General features: G+C 43.9%; 2 protein-coding genes across 2 annotated transcripts; both read left to right on the top strand.

The window, feature by feature from the left end:
- Window positions 1–1,037: 1,037 nt before the first annotated feature.
- DNAJC25 (DnaJ heat shock protein family (Hsp40) member C25) lies at window positions 1,038–8,821 on the top strand. Its single transcript, XM_086629853.1, has 4 exons — window positions 1,038–1,364; window positions 2,855–3,007; window positions 4,704–5,174; window positions 7,798–8,821. The coding sequence occupies exons 1-4, from the start codon at window positions 1,038–1,040 to the stop codon at window positions 7,918–7,920; spliced, it is 1,074 nt and encodes a 357-aa protein (XP_086485979.1). The 3' UTR covers window positions 7,921–8,821.
- A 3,254-nt stretch (window positions 8,822–12,075) lies between these two features.
- On the top strand, window positions 12,076–16,848 carry GNG10 (G protein subunit gamma 10). The gene is made up of 2 exons (XM_086628833.1): window positions 12,076–12,156; window positions 16,723–16,848. Exons 1-2 carry the CDS (start codon window positions 12,076–12,078, stop codon window positions 16,846–16,848), a joined length of 207 nt encoding a protein of 68 aa, XP_086484959.1.
- Window positions 16,849–24,036: the final 7,188 nt, after the last annotated feature.

Raw genomic sequence — 24,036 nt, 5'->3', positions numbered from 1 at the left:
CAGGGTCAGCTGGTGGCCTCTCCCTGCAGCTCCAGAGCCAGTGCTTCTTGGCAGAAGGGAGACCCAGGTAACACAGTGTCAAAGAAGAGCTAGTTGCTTTCTCAACCCCACCTCCCCCACCCCCCACAAAAAAAAGAGACAAAATTGGCTCTGGACAATTTTTGCTTATTTGTCAAGCTCAAGATCTGAGGAGTTGAACATCAGCCTCCAACGCTAAGAGGCTGGACTGTAGCGACCTGCAAAGAAGTGGAATTCCTTGGGGGCAGCAGATTTGAGACTCATCGGTATCTCAAGGAAATTATGAACATTTATTAATATGAAAAGGAGACAGAGGAGGCCAGAAGTACGAGATGCACACTCATTTCCAGCAGAAAACAGCCTGTGTTCTTCGATGAGTACTTTTGTGGTGGATATTTCCAGCATAAAGCATACATCTGGTTTTCCTGGGAAAGATCTAGTATCTTGGCAATATTCCTGCCAATCGTATTGAAGCAGAGGTGTAGTCCTCATTTCCAGGACGAGTGTTTGGATAAAAAAGATGTAAGAAGGGAGACCTGCTACAGCAGCTGTGAGGCCAAAGCCCACTTTGAAGGATTTTAAGACGGTTTCCTTCGCCACTCTTGCCAAGGGTAGCTGTACATACACCAGGCAACTGCAGCAGGACGAGCGTTCCCTAACGTACTTTCCGCAGGGTACGTATTGTACGTACGTACAGGGAGTGTGCTGTGGGGCTGCCGTTTGCATCACGTTGATCCCACGCGAAACAGCGAAACGCCACATCTCCAAGGCTGAGCACATATTAAACGCGAGCTCAGGGAGTATTTCAAAAGCTTCCTCCCGGGAAGAAAGAACGAGCGGAAACAGGTTGGAAAAAAACAGGAAGATTGGACTTCCAAGCCCGGGCTCAACCACGACCGCTTTTTTCGCCGCCACGACACCGCTCGCGGCTGCCGGGAGGCCGCGCCTCTCCGCTGGCCCCGCCCCCCGCCCGCGCGCAAGCGCCGGCGCGGGGGGCGGGGCCTGGCGGCGGCCGTAAGATGGCGGCGGCGGGGGCAGCGGCCGCCGGCGGTGGTCTCGGGCTGGGTCAGCGGTGGCTGCTCTGCCTGTGGCTGTGCGCGGCGCTGCTGCCGCGGGCGGCGCGGGGCCTGACGGAGGGGCTGTACTGCGGGCGGCGCGTGTGCTACGAGGTGCTGGGCGTCAGCCGGCAGGCCAGCAAGGCGGAGATCGCCCGCGCCTACCGGCAGCTGGCCCGCAAGTACCACCCCGACCGCTACCGCGGGGAGCCGGCCGCGCCGGGCGGCGGCGGCCCGCAGGCGGCGCACGAGAAGTTCCTCCTCATCGCCACCGCCTACGAGACCCTCAAGGTGAGAGAGCGGGACCGCCGCCGCGGCCGGAGCCGCTCCGGTAAGAAACAGCGCGGGGGGCCGGCGGAGGGGGCCGCCCCGGGGGGTCGGCGGCGGGCCGGGGCGTGGGGCGGGCGGGCGGGCAGGGCGTCCTGTCCCGCGTCGCGTCTGCCCGCGCCGCCGCTTCCCGCGACGGTCTCGGCCGTGGGAGCGGGCGCGGCGTCCAGGCGGGTAGGTGTGGGGCTGGGGCTGACGCCGTCCGGGGCACGCTTCTCGCCTCTTAACCGCAGGCAGCGAAGTTCAGCAATTGCCTGTTGCGAGAGAAGGAAAATCTTGGCTTTAAAATACGCTGAAAGGCATGTAGTTCCCGCCACGTTTTGCTCGACGGCCACGACTCCTCTGCTGCGTCCGTCTCTGAAGCGTACGTCAAAAGAGACCCGGCTCTGGCGTCGGGATTCTGCCCGGCTTTGGCCGTGCGCACCTCGCAGGTGTCTCTTTCCCGGGGCGGAGTCGGAGCGTCTCGGGTTTACGCTTGTGTGCATCGCGGCAGGCTCTGCAGTGTCGGTTTTGCGTTCCTTTGTGTGGGCTCAGCCGGCTGCTTCCTACTAGCAGTCGGGGAGGAGGGAAAAAAACTCCCTTAAAAACCTTCTTCAGTAACCAGTCCAAGAGTGCGTGGAGAGGAGGCAGTTCTCTTGAAGGTCCCTTTGTATTTAGAATGTGTTGCCTTGAAAATCCTTTGTGTTTAAAATGAACCGGGTGGGCTTTATCTTAAAGGTATACCTTTAAACAAAAAAAGTAACAGCGACTCCAGTAGCATACGGGATCTGTGTTATCCCATATCCATTATCAGGGCAAAATGTGCATGGCTTGGCAAAGATGCAACTCAGGTGCAGAAGAAAGAAACCCGTAAGTGTTTTAAGGCTGTAGGCGAGAAAAAAGGGAACGTTTTTGGGGATAGGAAAGGAATGTAGTTAAGGCTGACAAAATTAAATTTCTTGCCTCTTAATTATATGGATGAAAATGAGAAAAACTCTGAGAAAATGAGAACAATGCGGTTTTGAAACAACCTTCCATTGGACAGATTCCACAGCCTTGGAGGCTAATTGTAAAAGGCTTGTAAAACAAGCTCTTAATAGGTTCTTCATCTGAAAATCTTTTCCTGAGCAATATTTATTAACTCTAGTCAATTGGGATTTCCCATTCTGAAATCAAAAATACTTACTATGTGAATTTCAGTTGCCTGTCTTTATTTCAGTATTAAATGTATTCATGCCGTGTGTGTGTATGCATTTAAGATCACGTATGTCAGATGTGTATGGACAGATGACTTTGAGAATAAATGAACTGAGAATATGAGAAGAGGACCAAAGGTTTTCCTCTGTGCTTTATAATCAGCCAGGCTATTGCAAATTTTATAGCAGCATGGTCATTAATGAGATGTAAAACACAGCTGTAACAGTAAGTGAAAACAGGAGTCTGACCCTATGGATGTTTTTCATCTCATCCTGCAGGATGAAGAAACACGGAAAGATTACGACTACATGCTGGATCATCCCGAAGAGTATTACAGGCATTATTATCACTACTACAGCAGGAGACTGGCACCTAAAGTGGATGTCAGAATAGTGATTCTGGTTACAGTGTGTGCCATCTCTGTGTTTCAGGTAAAATTTCCTGTTTATGTGACACTACTCAGTGAGTTTCTGAATGGAAGGAGAATTATCTGCAGCTCTTGTAATGCACTGGGTGTTAAACGGTGTCAGTGAGGAAAGGCATGTTCCTGTTTGCTGTGATAAACTGCTGTGTGGTGTCCCTGAAGTCAGGATGTACTGGCCAGACTTTTGGCTGCCCTTGGTACCTTGGACAAAGGTAGAGATTAGTTTCCTTTGATGGTAGGATATTTTGTAGAGACAAGCATGGCTTTTCTAAAGAAGTTACTTAGTTCTTCACGGCAGGCTGAGAATAGCCTGTGCCTGAGCACAGGCAGGACCAGTGCTCCAAATAAGCATTTGTCAGTTGTTAAGCTGCTTAAGTGATTTTTTGAAAACCAGACTAATTGCAAATTAATTTCTAATAATCAATTCAGATGATAGGACTGAATATCAGGAGTTTACTAATGTGTGAATCTTACGTTGCAGTATATTTTAAACACCACAGTGAAGTCAAGAGACAAGTGAATTTGATTCCGTGAAGTTTGCTCTCTAAGTGGTAGTTCCAAGGTCAAGAAAACAGGCTATGTTTTAGATGAGAACTTGTGCTATTGCTGACAAATATTTAAGTGGAAGAAGGTGCATGACTCTTTTCTTTAGCATTTATTGGATTACTGGTTCAAAACGTTATCAAAAATACCCAAAAAGTTTAAGAGATGAGCATACAGCTTATTCTGTGGTCCAGATAGCTCACTTTTTAGTGGAATAGTGGAAGTAAAATCAAAGATAGGTTGATAAGCATTCAATTTCTTAATCAATTACTTAATTTCTCTTCAGACTTACTTCCAATGGCAAAGTTTCATTTCACCTCTTATTTCTTATTTTGACTCTAAGTGGAGATACTCAATTTCCTGTGGTCCAGCTGCTGGAAGATTGCAAATTAGTGTAAACATCTGTAAACCAGTTTGCCTCTGTCTTGCTTTCTGTTGTTTCTGCTTTGTGACCTTTCTTAAGGTTGTATAATTTGTACAGATCTGAGCTTTGTCTTGGTGAACAGTGTGAAATGCTGCTTTTTTAAAAAAGTTGCCCCAATAAGACATGTTCACCCCAGGCACCATATTTTTGCTTTGTTGTTTGATTTGGGTTTTTTAAGTTTTGTTGTTGTAGGTGTTTGTTTTGTTTTGTTTTTCCATTGAAATTCAGAGGGTAGCTGGAGATTGGAGAAGGATATTGAATCTTGTAGAGTCAATCCTGTCAGAGTAATGAGATTTTCAGGTACTTAATCCATGTTTAATTAACTATTTTAAGTGGGTAGCAATTTCATAATGAAATGTTCATATACCAGCTTTATTTATAAATCCAAGTGGGCTTGTGAGAATGGCCAGCACAGCCTTATGTTGAGCTTCAGGAGGTTGCCATCTTCTCGTGAACAAAACTGATCTGAATGAACAGTGTCTGCTTGGCCTTGCTTGTCACTATATGTTGCTGTTGGATACACACTATGCATTTGTTTTCCAGGTGCCTTACTAAGTCTGGAGGAATAACTATCTTTTGTAATACTGCAGAAGCAACACTGTTACCTTCAGTTTTTACCCTTGCTGTAACATAATTGTGGTTAAAGGTGTACGACAGCATTATATTTTTTCCTGGCAAGCCTCCAAATAGGAATGTGTCTGTATAAAAACATTCTTTTACTGTTCTTCAATTGCAGTTCTTCAGCTGGTGGAGTAGTTACAATGAAGCTATCAACTACCTAGCTACAGTGCCGAAATACCGCATTCAGGCTACTGAGATTGCCAGGCAACAAGGTTTACTCAACAAGACTAAAGAAAAAGGCAAGAACAGGCGGTCTAAAGAAGAAATTCGTGAAGAAGAGGAAGAAATCATCAAAGACATTATTAAAAACAAAATAGATATAAAAGGCGGTTATCAGAAGCCCAAGATATATGATATACTTTTATTTCAGATCCTTCTCGCTCCTTTTTATGTGGTCAAATACATAGCTTGGTGCTGTTGGTGGATTTATCGTTTCACTATTAAAGGGCAAGAGTATGGTGTGGAAGAGAAGCTGTATATCATACGGAGGTACATGAAAATGTCTCAGTCTCAGTTTGACAGCCTGGAGGATCATCAAAAGGAGACCTTTCTTGAACGACAGCTGTGGATACGAGAAAACTATGAGGTGGGTAGCTCTGGTGGAAAAGCTAATGTTACTTATCCAGTGCTTTCAGACTAAGAACAACTATTTTGTGAAGGTGCTTGGGAGCATAGGGCTGTATGAAGCCTTACTTCGATTGCTTTCTAAATTGCAAACTGTTAGACAACCACTCGGTGTGTTTTCTTCAACCTCTTATGCTGAGGGACTGGTAGACAGCAGCTCCTGACCATGCCCATGGATATAGGACAGGATTTGCTTGGTCAGGGCACTTCCACCTCTGTTTGTTAAGGGAATCTGTGCTTACAAAACGTAGTTGAGTCTGATGAAAGGCTTTCTTATAACAGTGTGATATTAAAGTTATTACAGTATTACATTGGACTGTTCTCCAAACAGTAATAACTTGTAATAAAGGTTATGTGGATCATCTGAAACTCCTGTTTCATCAGTCTTATACGCCATTAATTCCTAGCTCATTTTTTTTTCAAACTGTCCCTTGATAGTTCTTTGGCCTACAGTGAGAAAGGGACTGTTCTTGCTGTGGTGTATGCCTATTCAAGTAAAGATGGTATATGAAATACCATTGGGCACAACTGCTACTCTTGCCATCGATAGCCAGATACTAAACAGTCAATATGTTAATTTTTTTTTTAAAGCTTTCTGTGAGAGAATGAAAGAACATTAGCCACACCATGGAATTACAGTCCAGAGTGACTTGAGATGCTGGGGGGTGGCAGATTGACAAAAACACTTTTATTGTTCCACAGAAGCTCATCTGTGAGCCATCTGGGTGAGAGGTTTCTGGAAGAGAAACTGAGAATACAAACTTGGCCTGCTTAAAGGAAAGAGGCGATGTTGCTGCTGCTCTGCATATGCTAGGAAAAGAAATAGGGTGGTGCAGAACTGCCGTTGCTGCTGTCAGGGTACAGAGAATGCTTGTTTAAAAGTAGGTAGAGGCGCATTAATCTAGAAACTGGAAGAGGAAAATCGATGCTAATGTAAGGAAAGGATTAGCCAACAGGTAGATCTATGTCTTGAATTTTGCTGGGTTTCCTAGAAAACAATCTGGGAGGTTGAGTAATGTTACTAGTCAAAACAGCTGTTTCATGGAAAAAGCAAGAAAACATGGATATCCTGTTGTTGTAGAGAAAAAATGACATGGCTTGAGATCCATGCTGTTTCTAACTTGTGATGTTTTGGTTACTAAGTATAAAAGAGCTGTATTTGCCAGAAGTGAAGTCTGTTGAGCCTGAAGTCATCTCCTGTGGTGGCCAGCAGTTGATTTTTAGTAAAGAATTCATGAAAGTTGCACCTGTATAGTAGTATTTATCCAGTATAATTTGCAGCCTTGGGACTTCCTGGAAAAGAAGCAGTGTCTTTGTAGCTAATTGCTGTAATGAGTTTTTCTTCAATAAACTTATCTAGTCACTCCTTGCATGCATTAAAACTTTCAGTGACTGCTGTACCATCTGGTCATGAGTTCAGCAGTATGTGTAGAAGAGGGTTTTTTTGAAGCCACCTGGACACCTGCTGGTTCTTTTATTACTGGAAATGGAGAATAATCATGCTTTACTCTTTTCTCATGCTGCCTGTACTCCTGTGTACCACTGCCATATCCGTACTTGAAACTTAGTCATGTCTTAACCCAGCATATTTTCAGCCTAGAAATTTCTCACCAAAAGCTTCTCTGTTCTTTCATCATTGGAGATGCCTATTTGCATATTGTTCAGTTTTCCAGTGTCCTTTTTAGGATGGGAAAGACCAATAATTCAATTCATGAATACATCATGGATCTCCACAATATTTCCCCCCTGTTGCTTTCCTATAAATTCTTAAAACTTGTATGATTGAGCTGACGTATTTATAAAGCCATCTATAATATTTTTAAAATCTTGTTCGTGACTAGCAGAACCTTAAATTTACTTCCTTTCTGAGAAGAAGTCTGACACCGAGATGACATAAACCTGTATGGTGTTGAGGTTTACACTAAATAACATTTACATTACATATCTATGTAAACTGTCTTCTGGAATAAAAGTGCAGGTGCTGTTGCTTTTTTTAGATATGTGACTTTGCTGGTAATTGTAGATTGCATTACAATGACACCATTTCTTGACAGTATGTAATTACTTATGGTTTGATACTGCCAATACTTAACTGCAGAGATATTAACTTAGTTGAAAAAGTTAATGAGGAATAAAAAGTTCCATAGCAGTATTCTATCTAGACAATGACTTTGAAATGGGAAAACAGCTGAAGTGAGGAGCTGAACAACTGCATCGAACAGTATGTGTGCTGAGAAAGGACTCAAAATTAGCATTAGCAGTTCTTTGCTGTCAATTTGATTTTGCTGAATGCACGAACATGTAGTTCTTTAGCAAAAGAGTTTTGGAGCTTGCAGCCACTGTCTTATAAGGAGGTAGTTCTGCTTTCAGCAAAAGTGGAAAGCATTTCAGCTACAGCCAGTAGTCTCCTTGGCTGAAGGTACTCTTAGACTTGATGTTGGTCAAGGTCCACATCTGTATTGCGATTCAGTCTTCTGTAAAAACAATAAGCTGGCAAATGATAGAACTACAAATGCTTACACCCTCCTTGAGATTCATTTAAGCTGTTTCTTCAACCTTATTAAAAACTTTTGTCTGTCTATCAGGTCTACAAAAGAGAACAAGAGGAGGAGTTAAAGAAGAAGATGGCCATGGATCCCCGATGGAAGAGATACCGGAGGTGGATGAAAAATGAAGGACCGGGAAGACTGACTTTTATTGATGATTGAAAGTTGCTGAACAAAATGTGTGCTAAAGTGATTTGCAGAACTTTTCACTACATCATTCAGAGTTTTGTCTGCTGTGGCTCAGCAGTGATCTAAAACTCAGGAATTATGAAATCAGGCAGAAAAATAATACAGGTTTACCACTTTTGTAAGTCTGACCTATTAAACAGGCTCAGCTCAATGTATATACGCCATTTACTTGGGGATCTCAGTGTGGAATTCATTATTCCAAACAATGTATTTTCTCTACATATTTCATATTCATGGTCAATGGAACCATAACTTCAGTTTTTCTGAAAATGTTTCTAGATCAGCCCTTGAAAGCCTTGTTTTCCTTGTATAAACTGAAGGGTTCCTGCAAATGGACACTGGAAATGCTCATAAAGGATTCTAAAGCAAGGGCCATTTTCTGTTTTCTTCTCTCTTTCCCCTTACTTTTCAATGTAATTTCTAAGATGCCAAACTGTTTTTTGATGTAGACAATATGGGGATTATACCAGACTTGTTTTGCTATTCCTGTTCCAGTTGGAAATGAATTTTATTTTTTGTGGGAATAAATGGTGCATGATTGATCATCATTGTGATGCAAACAAGCCTTAATTAAGTTTAAAGTGTGATTCATGAAACAGTATACTTAGCTCTTTGCATTTTGTTTTTCGTCTTGTATGTTGAATTGTACCTGCTTGTTCATAACAAGTGTACCAGTGAATATTAGTCTACTAAATGTGACGTTTCTTTCACCAAAGTATTGGTAAAAGGGAAAACGACCCTTTTGTTAAAAAGGGAAAATTCGATGCCTTATGTAAATAAAAGTTTAAGTAATATACATACTGAATTTGTTTTAAATTCTGAATCTAAAGTGTTCTCTGTTTGCCTCCTCTGATCAGACCTCAGAGTACTTAGAATAAATGATGTGCAACAGCATGCTGTGGTTTCCTCTGTAACTCAGGCCAAGTCAGTTTCCATGATTTGCTGGTAACAGGGATTCTGTTACCATACTCCTATTCGGGAATTTTACTGGGGAAGGGGCAGCTGGGGAGCACAGCCCGATCGGGCATCTCCCATTGTTTCTTGCATTTGTAAAAGCAAGTTCCTCAGAAGTGTTTTTGCTGAAAACGGTGCTAGTTTAGCTGGCTTTTCTGGAGGTTGGTTCTGAGAGAGAAGCTCTTGAACTCGCTCCTCCTGCCAAAGCCCATAATAGCTGAAAGTTTTACAATTGACGGATTAGTTTTTGAAGCAAGTGTTTCTGATTCTGCAAAGGTAACCAGTCTTTGTTCTTTGAAGAAGAGTTTCTTTTCCTTTATGCCTCTTGCTAGTTTAGGTTTCACTAGTTCTTGGAATGTCATCTCAGTTTTCTGTTTTAAACAATACATAATCAAAAGCATGTGAAAATTGTCGTGGGTTAGGCTGCTCTGGCAACCAAACCTCACCACAGTTGTTCACTCACCCTCCTCCAGCCCCAGTGATGAGGGAGAGAATTAAAGGAGAAACGGGAAACCCGTGGGTTGAGATAAGAACAATTTAATACAGATGATTTAATACACAGTGTAGATGCTCACCACCCCCTCTTATCTGCAGCCTGTCTCGTCCTGAAGCTGCAAGCCCGGATGAACACGAGGCCCCGAAATAGAGAGGAAGAGAGAGAGAGATAGTACTCTGAGAGTGGGAGTACTGGAAGAGAGAGGAAAAAAAAGGCAACAGCGAAAGCGCAGGAGAGCAAAAGCAGCAAAAGAGCCAAAGCGCAAAAGCCCTTCTTTCCAGCTGTCCCTCACTTTTATACTGGGCATGACGCTGCATGATATGGAATACTAATTGGCCAGTTTGGCCTCAATCTTAAGTTCCACTACAAATCACAAGGGGAATCATGGCCCCTTTGTCCCGGCTATGCTCCCCCCCTTATCCTGCCGTGCTTCTGCACTCCAGCCAGGACATGGCATACTGAAAAGTCCTTGGCCAACCACAAACATCAGCTTGCTATCAACATTCTTCTCAGAGCGAGCCTCTGAGTAAAACCAAAACACGGAGCTCTTCTAGCTGCTAAAAAGAAAGAGCTGACTCTGTCCCAGCTAAAACCAGGACAAAAGTATTATAGTAAATGGCTAACTTCTGTATGTGTTAGTAAAAGGAACTGCTAAATTTATCTGTCATCTCTGCTGCATGTAGTGTAGCAATAAACTTAATTCACTTCGTATTTAATGGTCAATTCAAATCTAAAGCTTTACAGAAGGTACCTGGAATTAGCTGTGCTTGCTTTCATTAAGTAGTCTTAGGGACACTGTAGTTGTGTGGCAGGGAACCTGTGAAGCTGTTAATGAAGTGAGAGACCTTCACAGCTTGGGTGTATTGCTGCTTCATCTCCTGAAACAGCCAGCTTCCTGCAAGAGTGGAAGGGGGAAAATCAAGTTGCTGTGATAGAAACAAAGGGAATGAAGGTAAGCACAAGTAAAATAATATTGATTATTAGATAAGACAGTTATATCTGGAAAAGAACAAGGCACGTGCGTGCAAGAGAATTTAAACCTGTGGCCCCAGTTTCACAGTCTGGCAGCTATGTTGCTCTTGCCCTTGTGCCTCATTTTGCTCCATCCTTTCCCTCCCAAGCCCAGTATTTGGGTTATACAAATAAGCAGTCAAAACACAGACCTATTTTTCCTTTTTTGCCTAGGTTAGTTCTAATCAAGACTAATTTCCTGACCTGGCGCTACAGCAGGAAATCGGTGCAATGGAGGGGCAGTCCCCGGGGAGGATGGCAGCAGTGGTGTCTTGTCTCAGTATCAGGCTACAGAGTCAGTGGAGGAGGGAAAGTCATCAGGTATTGTACAGCCTGCTGGAAATGAGCTGTTCTGCAGGCTCGACTCAAGAGTTGCCTCTTTTCTTGATATATGAGCCCTTCGAAAATAACCAGGCACAGGTATAAATTCATGGGCTGCTGCAAAAATTTGCTGGGCAGTGACTCTGCAGCCACATCTTTGTGATAAAGGATAGAAAAAACCCTGTGTGTTTTCGAAGGTGTCAGCGTTGCAGTGAGAGCACATCAGCTCAGGCTGCTGAGCACTTCCAGTCTAGCATCTCATCGTAGTTCTAAATGACGTTTGTCTTTTGGGCATGATTTTTCAGGCTCTATTTTACCTTGACAGCAAGTTGACAGAGCAATTATGTATATATAAGGAAAAAAAGCACAAATGAGACTGTTGAGAGTTAACAATACTATACCTAGTAAAGCCGGTGAGAGCCAGATGACTTAATAGAGGAGTGTTTGCATGAACAAGTACTGCTGGTTCTCGGTAGCAATGAGATCTTTCCATGAAAAATTGTGGCAAAGTAATAGAATCTTGGAGAAGAACCACCTTACTTCCTGTCAACTTTTTACAGTGAACTGTATCTGTTCTGTAGCATATATGTATTTTCAAATATATAACGTAGTAAAGATGAAATGTACATTTCACTCAATATCCACAAGGTATTCGGAGCCAGGGCCGTTCACGTTCAATGCAAGTCTTTTCCATGACCATGCCTGAGGCTTTGATTGTGGCTCAAGCGTGTCCATGGCTGGTTATCCCTATGTTCAGAGGGCTCCTTATGTTCATCTGAGGCTTTGAGCTTCATCCTGCCCGCTTTTTAACTCTCAGCAAACTCTGACTCCTGGCAAAACCCTGCCAAAAAGTGAAGTGACTTCCTTACGATCTCTGGTGAAATGGTGATGAGCAGTGTGGGGGATGCAGCAACGCTGGCAGCAGCTGCCGTGCAGTTTGAGCCCAATAGCTGCCTGTGGGCAGAGCGGACTTTTTGTTAAATCTTTGCAGGACGTTGAGGAATTCTCTTCTCTGATTTCTTTTTTTTTTCCTCTTTTTCCTTTTTTTTTTTTTTTTCCCCAGCGTTTTTATTTTCCCTTCGCTTCCTTCTTCTTCTTCTTCTCCCCCTCCCCGTCCTATTTTAACCAAGAAGGTTTTTCTGTCCCCAGGGCAGCTTGAGCCCTCCACCGAGTCTCGGCCGGGGGGCAGTGCCGGGGCGGTGCCGCGGGGGCTGAGGGCGGAGCGGCCCCGGCCCCGGCCCCGGCCCCTCCCCGGGGCGGCTCCGCGGCGGCGGAGGGAGCCGCGCCGAGCCCATCCCGGCGGAGCCGCGCCGCCTGCCTCCCTGCGTCCTCTCCGCCGTCTCGGGATGTCGTCGGGCGGCAGCCTCAGCACCATGCAGCGGCTGGTGGAGCAGCTGAAGCTGGAGGCGGCCGTGGAGAGGATCAAGGTGAGCCGGGGTGGCGGGGCGGGAGGCGGCGGCTGCCTCTCCTCGCGCGGCGGGGCCGGGGAGACGAGCAGCTCCGGCCATTTCTTCCCGCTTTGTCCGCGTCGCCGGCGCTGGCAGCGAGTCGCGGGGCGGGGGGAAGGAGGCGAGGGGTTCGTGTGCCCCGGGGGGCTCCGAGGCAGGAGCTGTGGTCAGTAAATACGGCGGCACCTCGTTAATTCCTCGCAAACGGGCGTGATAACCGGGAGTACTTCCTTACGGCTGAGCCGGCCGACTTCCCCCCGCTTCTGAGCGCTGGCAGGATTCGCAGGGAGGGGCGGTGGGTTCTGGTACCAGCTGACACTCTTGGGGAAACCAGGCAATCTTCTACGCATGCATGAACCTTCTCCTGCTCGCAGATTTCCAGACAAAGACAGGCTGGTGAGGCGGTCCTGTCGTCTGCCAGCTCCTTAGATTTATTTTTTTTTCGTTTATTTGTTTGGGGTTTTTTTGGTTGGTTGGTTGGGTTGGGTTTTGTTGTTGTTGGTTTTTTTTGCTCTGGCAGCCCACATTCACCCACGCAGACCTGTCCAAGACAGATCTTGGTTCCCAGCGTGTGTGTGTGTGTGCGGGGGGAGGTGGGTGTGGGTGTGTGTCTACAGCTGCTTCACGAAAACGGCTCTTTCCAGCCGTGCAAAAAATCCGGCATAGCTTGTGAAGTGATGAAGGTCAAATTAATTTGTATCCTGCACTTTTCTCTTCTCTCATGGTCGCCATTTTTCTCTGGCCAGTCGCAAAACACCAGCTTCCTTAGTCTGATGACAGTGTCAGTCTACTGAGCTGCAGAAACTTAGCTAATTGATTTAAAAATAATTTAGAATACCTTCTCTTTCTATTCCTGTCATGGACTGGTGAAAATTTGAAGCCCATTGCAAGGTGAAAAACCACTATGGCTTTTGGACGTCATCCTGATCAATTCATTAATGTTACTAAATTTTATTAGCAAATAATGAGTCGGCAAATGTTTGATTCACTAGAAGTGACTGTAGTTTGTAGTTTATCACTGCAATGATGTGTGGGAATCTGTCAGAAGTGGCACAACACAGAGTAGAAATGTAAGCTCTTTGTGGCAAGAGGGATATAAAAGCTAAAGCCTAACATAGAAATGTTTTGTCAACCATTTCATTTGATTTTAGTCAATCACAAATGGTTGACTAAACATTTCTGTTGCTTTATACCACCAGCTCTCTGTTCCTGCTTGTTTTGAAGCGTATACCTCCTTCCCACTTTTTTCTTTTTTGAGTAGGAAGGGGGTATAAAAAATAGTTTGTAGCTTCTTGGGAGTTATTTTGTGGATGTCTCAAGGCTATATATTTATTATGGGTTTGCTTGTACTTCAGGGAGGTTTGGCCTTGATGAGACCTTGGTCTTGTCTTTCTTGCAGCATTGTGCATTGCAGTCTCTTTCCAGGTCTGCTGTTCTAGGAACCTGTTCATGTCTTTCTCACAAGTGAAATGATGCATGATTGAAAATGCGTCTTATAAAGTGTCATCTGGGTTTCTTAACATGCAGTGTAAAAACAGTGAGGAATATATTCAGCTGGTGAAAACCCACTTGGATCAGATTTAGCAGACACTGAGGTAGGAGAAAATGTTTGGGGTTTTTTTTGGCTGCTTTGAATAGACAATGTGTTTCAGAAGGAAGCTGGATATGAAAGGACTTTTAAAAATACATCCCATACTGCAGAGTTCTAATGGTGATTTTGTTTACCCTGCCAGCTGAAAAAGCAGACAGGAACAATATTTTCAGAAAGAGGAAACCAAGTAGAAAAGAAGTACCCACACACATCTTGCATGCAGGAGGCAGCTGCAGGGAGCCTTGTACTTTCTATGTGAGCTGGAGGAGTGAAGAACCTTATAGGAGCATGGGTAGGGCTAAGAGTAGGCAGATCTGTCCTGGAGCAACAGTCTGCTGCTGTATGGATAATTCTCATGCAGATGCCAAAAATCAGGTTTGTATCTTGTCAGGAGCACCAGGATGTGCATAGAGCTCAGTAAATGTTGCAGAGCTCGGCAGCAAAGTGCTACAAGACACAGTGAGGAACTGCTAATTGTGCTGCGCTGGCAGGGCAAGCCGTGCCCTGAATGGCTCATTTTCCCAGGAAACAACTCCAGGCAGCCTTGGCCTGATCAGTGTTGGCAAGTGGCACCTTTGCCTGATAGCCATGTGGTGCATAGTCAGGTACCAGCAAGGGGTCAGCACTGCGGCTGAGGCACAGGTGCTACTGCTGCAGGGCATCCAAGGGGCTGGGCAGGGTGGGAGACCTTTGCAGCCTACAGAAAGAGGTTCTCCAAGCTCAGGAGTGGTACGTCCCAGCAAAGAGGAAGTTGGAGAGAAACACCATGAGGTCTGCGTGGACAAGATCCTGGACAAGCTCAAACACAAAAATGAAGCCTACAGAGGGTGGAAGCAAGGACAACTAGCCTGAGAAGAACACAGAAAAATTGTCCAAGCAACCAGGGACCAGGTTAAAAAAGCTAAAGCCGTGATAGAATTAATTAAATCTGGCCACGGACATCAAGGGAAACAGGAAAAACTTCTCTAGTATGTCAGTGATAAAGGAGGATGAGGGAAAATGTGGGCCCTCTGCAGAAGGAGATAGGAGGCCTGGTTACCCGGGATATGGAAAAGGCTGAGGTACTCAACAACTTTTTTTTTGCCTCAGTCTTCACCAGCAAGTGCTCCAGCTGCACGGCCCAAGGGAGAATGAAGAACCACCCACTGTAGGAGAAGATCAGGTTTGAGACCATCTAAGGAACCTAAAGGTGCATAAGTCCATGGGACCCGATGAGGTGCATCCGTGAGTCCTGAGGGAACTGGCAGATGAAGTTGCTAAGCCACTATCCATCATATTTCAGAAGTCTTGGCAATCTGGTGAAGTTCCCACTGACTGGAAAAGGGGAAATATAGGCTCCATTTTTAAAAACGGCAAAAAAAGAAGACCCAGGGAACTATAGGCCAGTCAGTCTCATTTCTGTGCCTATAGCAGTCTTCCAGTACCTAAAAGGGGTCTAAAAGAAAGCTGGAGAGGGACTTTTTACAAGGCCATGTAGTGATAGGACAAGGGGTAATAGCTTTAAACTGGAAGAGAGTAGATTTAGATTAGATCTAAGGAGGAAATTTTTCACTGTGAGAGTGGTAAGGCCCTGGAACAGATTGCCCAGAGGAGTTGTGGGTGCCCCATCCCTGGAAGTATTCAAGGCCAGGCTGGATGGAGCTTTGAGCAACCTGAGTAGTGGAAGGTGTCCCTGCCCATGGCAGGGGGGTTGGAACTAGGTGGTCTTTAAGGTCTCTTCCAACTCAAACCATTCTATGATAAGGGAAGTGTGACAAAGCCCACTGACTAGCAGGGACCCTTGCTGCAGATGCTCCTCCCAGTACTCTGCTCAAGAGAACCTGAGAGACTGTGCAAAAATGCTTCTCTTAACAGCTCCCTGAAATGCTGAGAGCTGCCAGGTAAATTTGAGCTGGTACCAGGAGGAGTGTCCTGGAGCAGAGCTGGGAGGCAGTGAACAGGACAGCAGTGAAATAGCAAATGAGAGCGAGCGCTGGGCCAGGTTTCCCACGCACTTCCAGATGCTGTTAGATGAGATGGCTCAGAACTAAAGTCCCATCAGGGGTCCTGGGTGGCCTCTTCAATCGGGAGGCTGGGAAGCGTGGATGGTCCTTCTGGCTATTGTCTCATCTCTCCACTGGCATCACTGAAAAGTTATGTAGGAAGAAAAATCAGTATTTCTGGAGTCTTTTAGTGAAGGCAGAGGTGAGGTCGGAGGGCAACTCGTATTCATACCAGGATGCTCAGTATTTCCTTTTAGAAAAAACATAGTGGACAGCATGGATTTTTGACAGTTGCCTGCAGCTGTTACCAATGCGTGTCTGAGATATTGGGAATTCTCCTATGTTTTCCTTAAAAAAATACAGGCGCGCAACTGACTTGCCATCCGCAGGGAGAGCAGGGGAGTTAACTGCTGGAAGCATCTTGCCTTTGGATTCCTGGGCTTGTTCTCCAGCTCTGGACTGTCCTCTTTGGGGACCAGAGTGTGGATTTGAAGCTCTCACTTCACTGCCAGGGCAAGGTGGCAATTTGGATTTAAAAAGCTTTTCATTCTCATCTTTTGGCTTTCATTCCTTGTTATGCTCTGTGCTGCTTAACAGCTTGGAAATGAAAATCCTTTTTGTAAATACCTGAGAATATAAAGGTTGAAATATAAACCTGAAAATGGTACAGTAGATTGGAAAATATTTTGGTCATGGCCCTGTGCATTTTAATGAGGACGAATTCCATCATGTTTTCACTTCAGTCCTCCACACTCCTCTGGCTCATCACTGGTGTAGCATTTCATGCATGTTTCATTGAAGCTTTGTAAATGTGTTTCTGTGCTGATTCACTTGGTGTTTTAGAATCCAAGAGTTGACTTGGCTGGTCTCCAGCTTTGTTTGGTAATGGTTCTTCAAGAGGAAATGCCTAATAGGTGCTTGTGAATGAATTAGTTTCCTTTCTGGATTTGTTTTTCTTTTTCCTTAACACAGGTCTCTCAGGCAGCTGCAGAACTCCAACAGTACTGTATGCAAAATGCCTGCAAAGATGCCTTGCTTGTTGGGGTTCCTGCAGGGAGCAATCCCTTTCGAGAACCCCGATCCTGTGCTCTACTCTGAAATCAGGTAATAAAGTCACAGATACCACAGCAACTCTGATTTGAACATCAAGCCCTAGAAAGGACAAGGACATGTGGTGGTAGTTGTTTTAATGTCGGGTTCTTGGTAGCAAAAGTGTTTGTCAGTTCTCTGATGGCTCTACAAATTGTTTTCTGTTTTTTTTTTTAGGTGTGGCAATTGAAGCTTTTTCTAGAGGTGTTTTGTTTGAGTTGTTTTTTTGTTTGGTTGGTCGTTTTTTGTGTTTAAGCAGCTGTAGGGTCATTAGCAGCACCTAAAATAGTGAAAACTGTCTGTGAAACACAACTGTGTTTGACACAGCCAGACATGAAAAACAGTCACCTACCCAGCTTGAAGAAGTGGGACAAAGCCATGGCACTTGCCTGTGTTTTGATGACTAGCTGTCAGCTTAAGCAGGAACCTTGTTAAAATACATTTTATCTTCAACATCATGTCGCAGTTCATTTGGCTCTGCCTGTTGTTACTGTGGCTACAGCACCAAAAGCGGTGGAAGCAGAGGGGAGCCGAGGCAATCTGTATCACTTCCTCCTTAACCTTTCTCAGCACAGGTCTAAAAGATGAGATGCTCCCTAAACTCCATCTGCCTAAGCACTCTGCATTGCCTGGACCTGCGTAACACCTGCAGGGTGGGTGGGTGGATGTCCGACCGTCCAGCGTTTGCAAATCTTTGGGATCCAGTTCTGTGATTCCTGCTCTTGTCTCTCCTGTCTGTCACGCAGATGTCAGGGATTGCGACAGGAGGAAGAAAGGCCACGTGTACTAGTCGTCTTGGGCAGGATCACAGCATAAGTTGTGTTGGAAAAATCTTATTTCTTCTGCACGACAAATGTTGAAGTAGGAAATTTAGAAGGAGTAACTCTTATTTAAAACAAAAAAATAAAAATAGTTCTGCTAAAGAGCTGAAAAAACTGCAGAGAGGAAGAACCGCTGAGTTCTGCTCTTTCTTTGAGAGTGCTATCAAAGTGAAAATGTTTTGTTTAAGGGCAGAATTTAAAATAGAACGTAAACTACTTGTAAAATTTTTCCCTTCCCACTACCAAGGTTCCTGAGCTTGTGGTTCTGCTTGTGCCTTATCAATAGCACAGTTTTGATTGTTGCTGCATAGATCTGACAAAACAGGATTGAACCTGAAGAGAGAGAACAACTGAGCATGAGATGCTCTTTGGGAAAAACTTGGCAAGGGGGAAACCAGAAGATTGTCTTAATTTAGGTGCTACCTGTAATTGTTCTTGCAAATAAGATAAAATTGATAGTGACTGTTGCATGTATTCCTCTGTTATTGAAGCAGCCTTTCTACTTTTTTTTTAAAATCTCTGTGAGTGTGTTTATGTATATATTTCTAGGATTCAAGTTTGATTACAGGATACAAAGTATTTTCTCAAGTTTGAGTTTGATGGTTAATTTGTGGTATTTTTAGAAATGCATAGCTCAGTCCAAGAGGTCATTTAGCCATCTTTTGCTTATAGATCAATTATCTAGTTTATTATTTAGTTGTCTTAGGATCATTAAAAATGAGAGCAATAGTTGAAAAGCCAATTTAAAATTTTTATAATATTGAAGGATGTCGACATCCAACAAAGGAAAGTGGTTATTCAGTTTTTCTCAGTGCAAAGGCGCTTTTCTGCTATAATTTGTAAGAGAAATGTGTCAGCTTAGGAAGACAGCATTTAATAAACCTTTATTTCCTCTTATAGGGAAGGTCATCGGAGAGTTGCCTTCAAGCATGGCATGAATAACAACTGCCTTTCCTTCACAAGAAAAGTCTCTGTGTCCGTACTTCTGTGTGCTAAAACAATGTTCTAGATACTTGTTTGTTCTTGTGTAACTGTACTCCACCATCTTTTGCTAATGTTCTTAAAGTATTTTGAAGTAACTCTTACTCTTTTCATAATCATCACCTTTGTTACTACACTATGCTAACTATACAAATATTACTTGAGAAGTTTACATTTTAGAAAAGAAAAACACATGAATTTTTACCAAATTATTCCTATCTTGGTAAATTTTTACACTGGAATGATAGTAAAAACTATTTGTATTTTCCAAAGTAAAACATCTAAAAAGTTAATTATTAAAGTATAAAAGTAAATGCTCATAGTCTCAGGGGAAATCTTGCTTTCATTAGCAAGACCTGGAACCAACTATGTTTTTTTTCAAGTGCATCTGGGTCCATAAATGACACATGTTAGAAACTGCTGGACACAATGTGTAGCACAGGCTTGATTCCTAAGGTATGTTTCTTACAAAACTTCTAATCTGTAATACTCCTGATTTATATTTGTAAAGGTACTGCTGTGGTGGAGTTTCATTTTTAAAATGTGACCAAACAGACACTAAAAATCCATGAACACCTGAAGATAGTTGCATGCATAATTATCAAGGTTTGCAGTACACAAAAGTTACTAAAATGTGCTTGGTCATTTGCCTTCAGTTTTTTATAGAGCACTTTTGCAAGGACAACTAACTTTTTAACAGGTTTTTAATTTTGTCTACTTTCTATTGTTTGTATTAATCTTTTAGAAGTTTGAAAATAAAATTCCTTTCCCTACTGGCTCCCTACTGAACTCATTCTTCAATTGTAACAAAGAGCAGATATTGTAAGGAAAAGGATACTTTGATTTTTTTCAGCGGGAGGGGAGGTCTCAAGCTATTTGGCATTTTGGGAAGAGAAGGTTGCTGCTGGATTTTTAGAAAATGTGTCTGATTAATACAAAAATTCTATTTATAGCTATTTACCATTTTTGTGGTAAATAGTAACAATAGTATCAGGCTTAAATATACATTTTGAAACTGTAAATAAGTTGTTTGCAATCTGAGTATTTAATATTCATTAATATTAACTGAAGTGGAGCAATGAGCATCCTCTGGGCAGTTCAGTCTTTGTAAAAAGACTTTCATGCTTTTTGTCCAGCAGGAAGACACTGAAATGAGAGTCCTAATACTGCCAATATGTGTTGTACCTCTAAATACAGAAGGGAACATCGTTCTTTAAGAGCTTTTTTTTTTGCTCTGGCTTCCTTTCATTGTAGGCTGTTTGAATATGGCAGTTTGTCTTTTAGTACTCGACACGCTGTCATGGTTTAACCCCAGCCGGCAACTGAGCCCCACCCAGCGACTCGCTCACTCCCCTCGGTGGGATGGGGGAGAGAATCAGAAGGGTAAAAAAGAGAAAACTCATGGGTTGAGATAAAGACCATTTAATAGGGAAAGCAAAAGCCGTGCACGCACGCAAAGCAGAACAAGGAATTCATTCACGGTTTCCCATCGGCAGGCAGGCGTTCAGCCATCTTCAGGAAAGCAGGGCTCCATCAGGTGTAACGGTGACTTGGGAAGACAAACACCATCACTCAGAATGTCCCTCATTCCTTTTAGTATGCTGAGCATGACATCATATGGTATGGAATAGCCCACAGGCCAGTTTGGGTCAGTGGCTCTGGCTATGCTCCCTCCCAGGTTCTTGTGCACCTGCACACTAGAAAAGGATGGGAAGCTGAAAAGTCCTTGAAGTCTTAGCAACAACTAAAACCATCAGTGTATTATCAACATTCTCATACTAAATCCAAACCAGTGCTATTCTAGCTAGTCAGAAGAAAATTAACTCTATCCTAGCTGAAACCAGGACACACATGCACACACTGTGGAAGTCTAGAGGAAGTATGGTTATTCTTACTTGCACAAGTTTCATCAGAGGCTCAGACTGAAGTCAAAACGCTCAAGTCAGGGAGGGAGGGAGAGGGATGAGAGTACACATCAAATGCCTTTGAACAGCCAGAATTTGGCTGCTGGTCACTCCCTCCCAGGCAACCCCTTCATGTTTCTTCTACCTCCCACAATAAAACCTCCTCCCACTATAAAACCTCCCCCGATCCCCACATCTGTTTCTCTCCCCAGACCCCCCTGCTGCATATGCTTTCCTGCTTAGCATCCTCATTTGGAGCTTGGGTGGCTGGAGTGGCTGCTGAGCTGGCATAAGGAGCTGCCAAATTATAGCGTGCAGCAGAGAGCAGCCACTTCCAGTCAGCTGCTGTTGCCTCTTGGCTGCCCTGCCCAGCTCCATGTGGTGTCTTTCAGCTGGAGCACCACGGTCAACATGTGTTGGAGGAGCAGCTCCTGACTGCATCCGCTTCTTGCACCAGCAGCAGGTAGAAAGGCCTGGGCAGCAGTTGTGGGATGGATAGGGAGTGCTCCAGCCTGGTGTACTTGGGAGCATGGTGGTTATTCTGCAGTCCCACAGGAGGAAGACACAGATTCCAGTTTCTTCAGAGAAGTGTTCTTGCTGCACCCCTTTGCTCTGAAGGCAGCGTGCAGCTGAGCCCCTGGGTACAAGCAGGAAGAGGGATGACAGCAGTGCTGCCTCTGCCCTCCCAGTATGGACTGTGACAAAAGCTGGGAGTCAGAACAGGCTCCAGAACAGGGTGGTTGGTTGGTGTTGAGGCTCTTGGGTTCCTGTGGGGATTCAGTTCTAGATGTGTCACTGCTAGTGATTTTGTGTTGGCTAAGTGAAGCAGCCTGCATCTTAGCAGCTCAGCTTTTGCAGATGCCTTTTTTTGAGGTAAGCAGGGGACCTGACAAATAAGCCTGCACAGCTGTCTGCCTCTGTAGGCAGCAGAACAGGATGTCTCTTACCTGCCCGTCAGTGGGAAAATGTCTTCTCTCCAGCTGCAGGTGTACCTGGGTTTGTACCACTTTGCTGAACACTAGAGTGGCTTAGACAGGGAGAAGCATTGTGTTTTGCTGCCCCTGCTCTAATGGGTGTAATCTCCAGTGGGGTGGACAACTGTGGAGAACAATGTCTTAGCTTCCTTTACCAAAGTCCATCCAAGAGGGCTGTCTGCCCAAGGTCTCAACTGTCCACATGCTGCAGAAAGGCCTTCATACCAGACTCACGGCAGCAAGTCCCACAGGATGCCCATGATAAAGTGGACTGAATGATACAGTAAGTGCCTCACATGAGCCACCAGGCCCCCCTTTTCTCACTGTCTTCTCTCACAGTGCATTAGCAAGGTTCTTTCCCATCTCCAAGTGCCACCTGCCTGGTCACTCAGCAGTTTACAAATTTGATCCAAGAACTGAGTGTCTCTACCTGCCAACAGGACTGGTGATGATTGCATCTTTCTGTCTGAGAATTAGTTGCTTCCTAATCCTCCTTAGTTCTAGACGGTTTAGGGGAAACAAAAAAGTGCATTTTTACAGTGCAATAGTTCTTTTCCTCCACATTAAATAGATGGGAGGAGGGGGGAGAATGTCACTGGATAAATTTGTCAATGCGTACATATCTGAGAGAGACTGAAACTCATAAACAAATACAGCAAAAAACAACTGGTCATTGCAAGCCTTTTTCCTTCTTTTCCAGTATGTTGCCAGTAACTAGCTGTACACTGACATGTTTTTGTACCTAATGGAAACTCGATACAGACAGCACTTGAATTTTCTTTACTGATTTAATGTAGGCAACATGCCTTTGTTCTTGAAGTGATCTATAGATTATCTGAGCTAGTTTTCCACGACACCACACATGAAAATTTGTGTCAGCCTTTGTCTATGGGAAAGGAGGACATAAATATAAAGCTTGGCCTTGGTAGCTATAATTTTCTTTACTGTGGTCATGTGTGACTGAGATTTTGCAGAGCTGCACTCTTAAAAGAACAGATTCCTGGGCCTGGCAATGTGGGAGGCAGTTCTGATAAACTGAGCCAAACCCATGATGCAAAGAGATGGAAAATGGTTAGGTCAAGTGACCACAAAAATGGGCCAGAAGTAGTAAGCAAACTGTAATTCCTACTTAAGGACTTCTCTTATTCTGGGCAAAATAAGGAAACACTAGCTTGTTTGCAATTCTACTAGAAGTCTTTTTATGTTACACTTGAAGGGTGTTTTTTAAAGTCTTGCAAACAATTTGGGTACAAATAATTTGTGGATATCACCGTGAACTAAAATTGCTGTTAGTGCTGTCATCGTAGCTTTTAGGAATTCTCAGCTAAACATCAGTACTCCATTTTCTCTGAGCGATGAAAGCTTTCTCTCCGAAGCGCTGGTTTTATTTACCCAAATAGTGACTACGCACTGCATGAAGGTTCAATGTCAAGGAAATACTTTACTGCAAGCATAAATCATAAACTTGGTGCGTTTTTCCCTTCCCCCCCCGCCCCGTACTGTTGTTGCATCTAACTTAAAAAGGTTTATGAGTTTGAAAACTGAACCATCTCAGCTGAAGGCCACTAACAGACACTGACATTATAGAGCTGGCAGGCATGCCTGTGCAAACTGTGTATGCATTCCTGCAGCAGAATGGAGTTACTGTCTACCATTGCTCCCACACATATTTCCAGTTTCATTGCCAAATCTTTTGATGGAAAGTCAGGGTTTGGGCACTCTATTATCCTCTCTCTTCTCTAGCTTGCAACTGAGATGCCTTTTTTTTTTTTTTAATCTCCTACCCCTTTCAGCTGTAGGCTACAATATCTGGCACTGCCTCTCAGATGACTCTAGTCTCCTTACTTGCTGATGCACTGTAGCAGGCTGAAAAATGTGGACGCCAACAAACAGCCTCCAATGGATTATGCAGAGAGCTAGGGTCACAGCTTAGTTCCCTGAATCAAATCTAGAATCCTAATTTTCCACATATCTTTCACATGTTGTCCTAAAACAACCAGGTTGTTTCTATAGCTTGGTTATGATTAAAGGCAGTTCAGGAACTCATCACATGGTTTCTAAAGGAGCTGTCAGAAGGAAAGAAGCAGACTGAGCTAAAGGGTCTCAGCTGTAAGTGCAAGACAGCTCTAAGACTTCATGAGCAGCCTTGAGAATCCAGCAGATCTACTCCATCTTTAAGTTTGGAAAGCTGCATGCTCATGGAGCAAACATAGGTGCCTTGAAAACTCTTATGAGCTTCAGTGTCTTTTCTTTTTAATTTATATTTTATTTTTTGTGTCATAGAGATGACGTACCTTTATATCATCCACGAGAACAGAGAAGCAACAATTCTCCACGTTCAAGAAACTAGTTTGTTTAGTAAATTTTTAAAAACATACAAAAGAATCCTGAATTAGTAAGGATTCCCAAACCATAATTTCTCTCTAAAAATGAACAGAAAAATGAATCTAATCTATTTCCCTTCAAAGAGTTTAAGAATTTTAAAAAGTATGTGTAGTATGCAAATCCCCATTCAAT

The sequence above is a fragment of the Tauraco erythrolophus genome, chromosome Z (genome assembly GCF_009769465.1).
Source record: "Tauraco erythrolophus isolate bTauEry1 chromosome Z, bTauEry1.pri, whole genome shotgun sequence".
In the NCBI taxonomy this organism is placed as follows: domain Eukaryota; kingdom Metazoa; phylum Chordata; class Aves; order Musophagiformes; family Musophagidae; genus Tauraco; species Tauraco erythrolophus.
This window is presented reverse-complemented; position numbering and strand designations above follow the sequence as displayed.

Excerpts from the sequence above, each read along its gene's own strand:
- DNAJC25 (XM_086629853.1), top strand. The coding sequence starts at position 1,038 with ATGGCGGCGGCGGGGGCAGCGGCCGCCGGCGGTGGTCTCGGGCTGGGT. Across the intron at positions 1,365-2,854 it reads CCGCCTACGAGACCCTCAAG|GATGAAGAAACACGGAAAGA; the intron begins GTGAGAGAGCGG and ends CTCATCCTGCAG. Across the intron at positions 5,175-7,797 it reads GGATACGAGAAAACTATGAG|GTCTACAAAAGAGAACAAGA; the intron begins GTGGGTAGCTCT and ends TCTGTCTATCAG.
- GNG10 (XM_086628833.1), top strand. The coding sequence starts at position 12,076 with ATGTCGTCGGGCGGCAGCCTCAGCACCATGCAGCGGCTGGTGGAGCAG. Across the intron at positions 12,157-16,722 it reads CGGCCGTGGAGAGGATCAAG|GTCTCTCAGGCAGCTGCAGA; the intron begins GTGAGCCGGGGT and ends TCCTTAACACAG.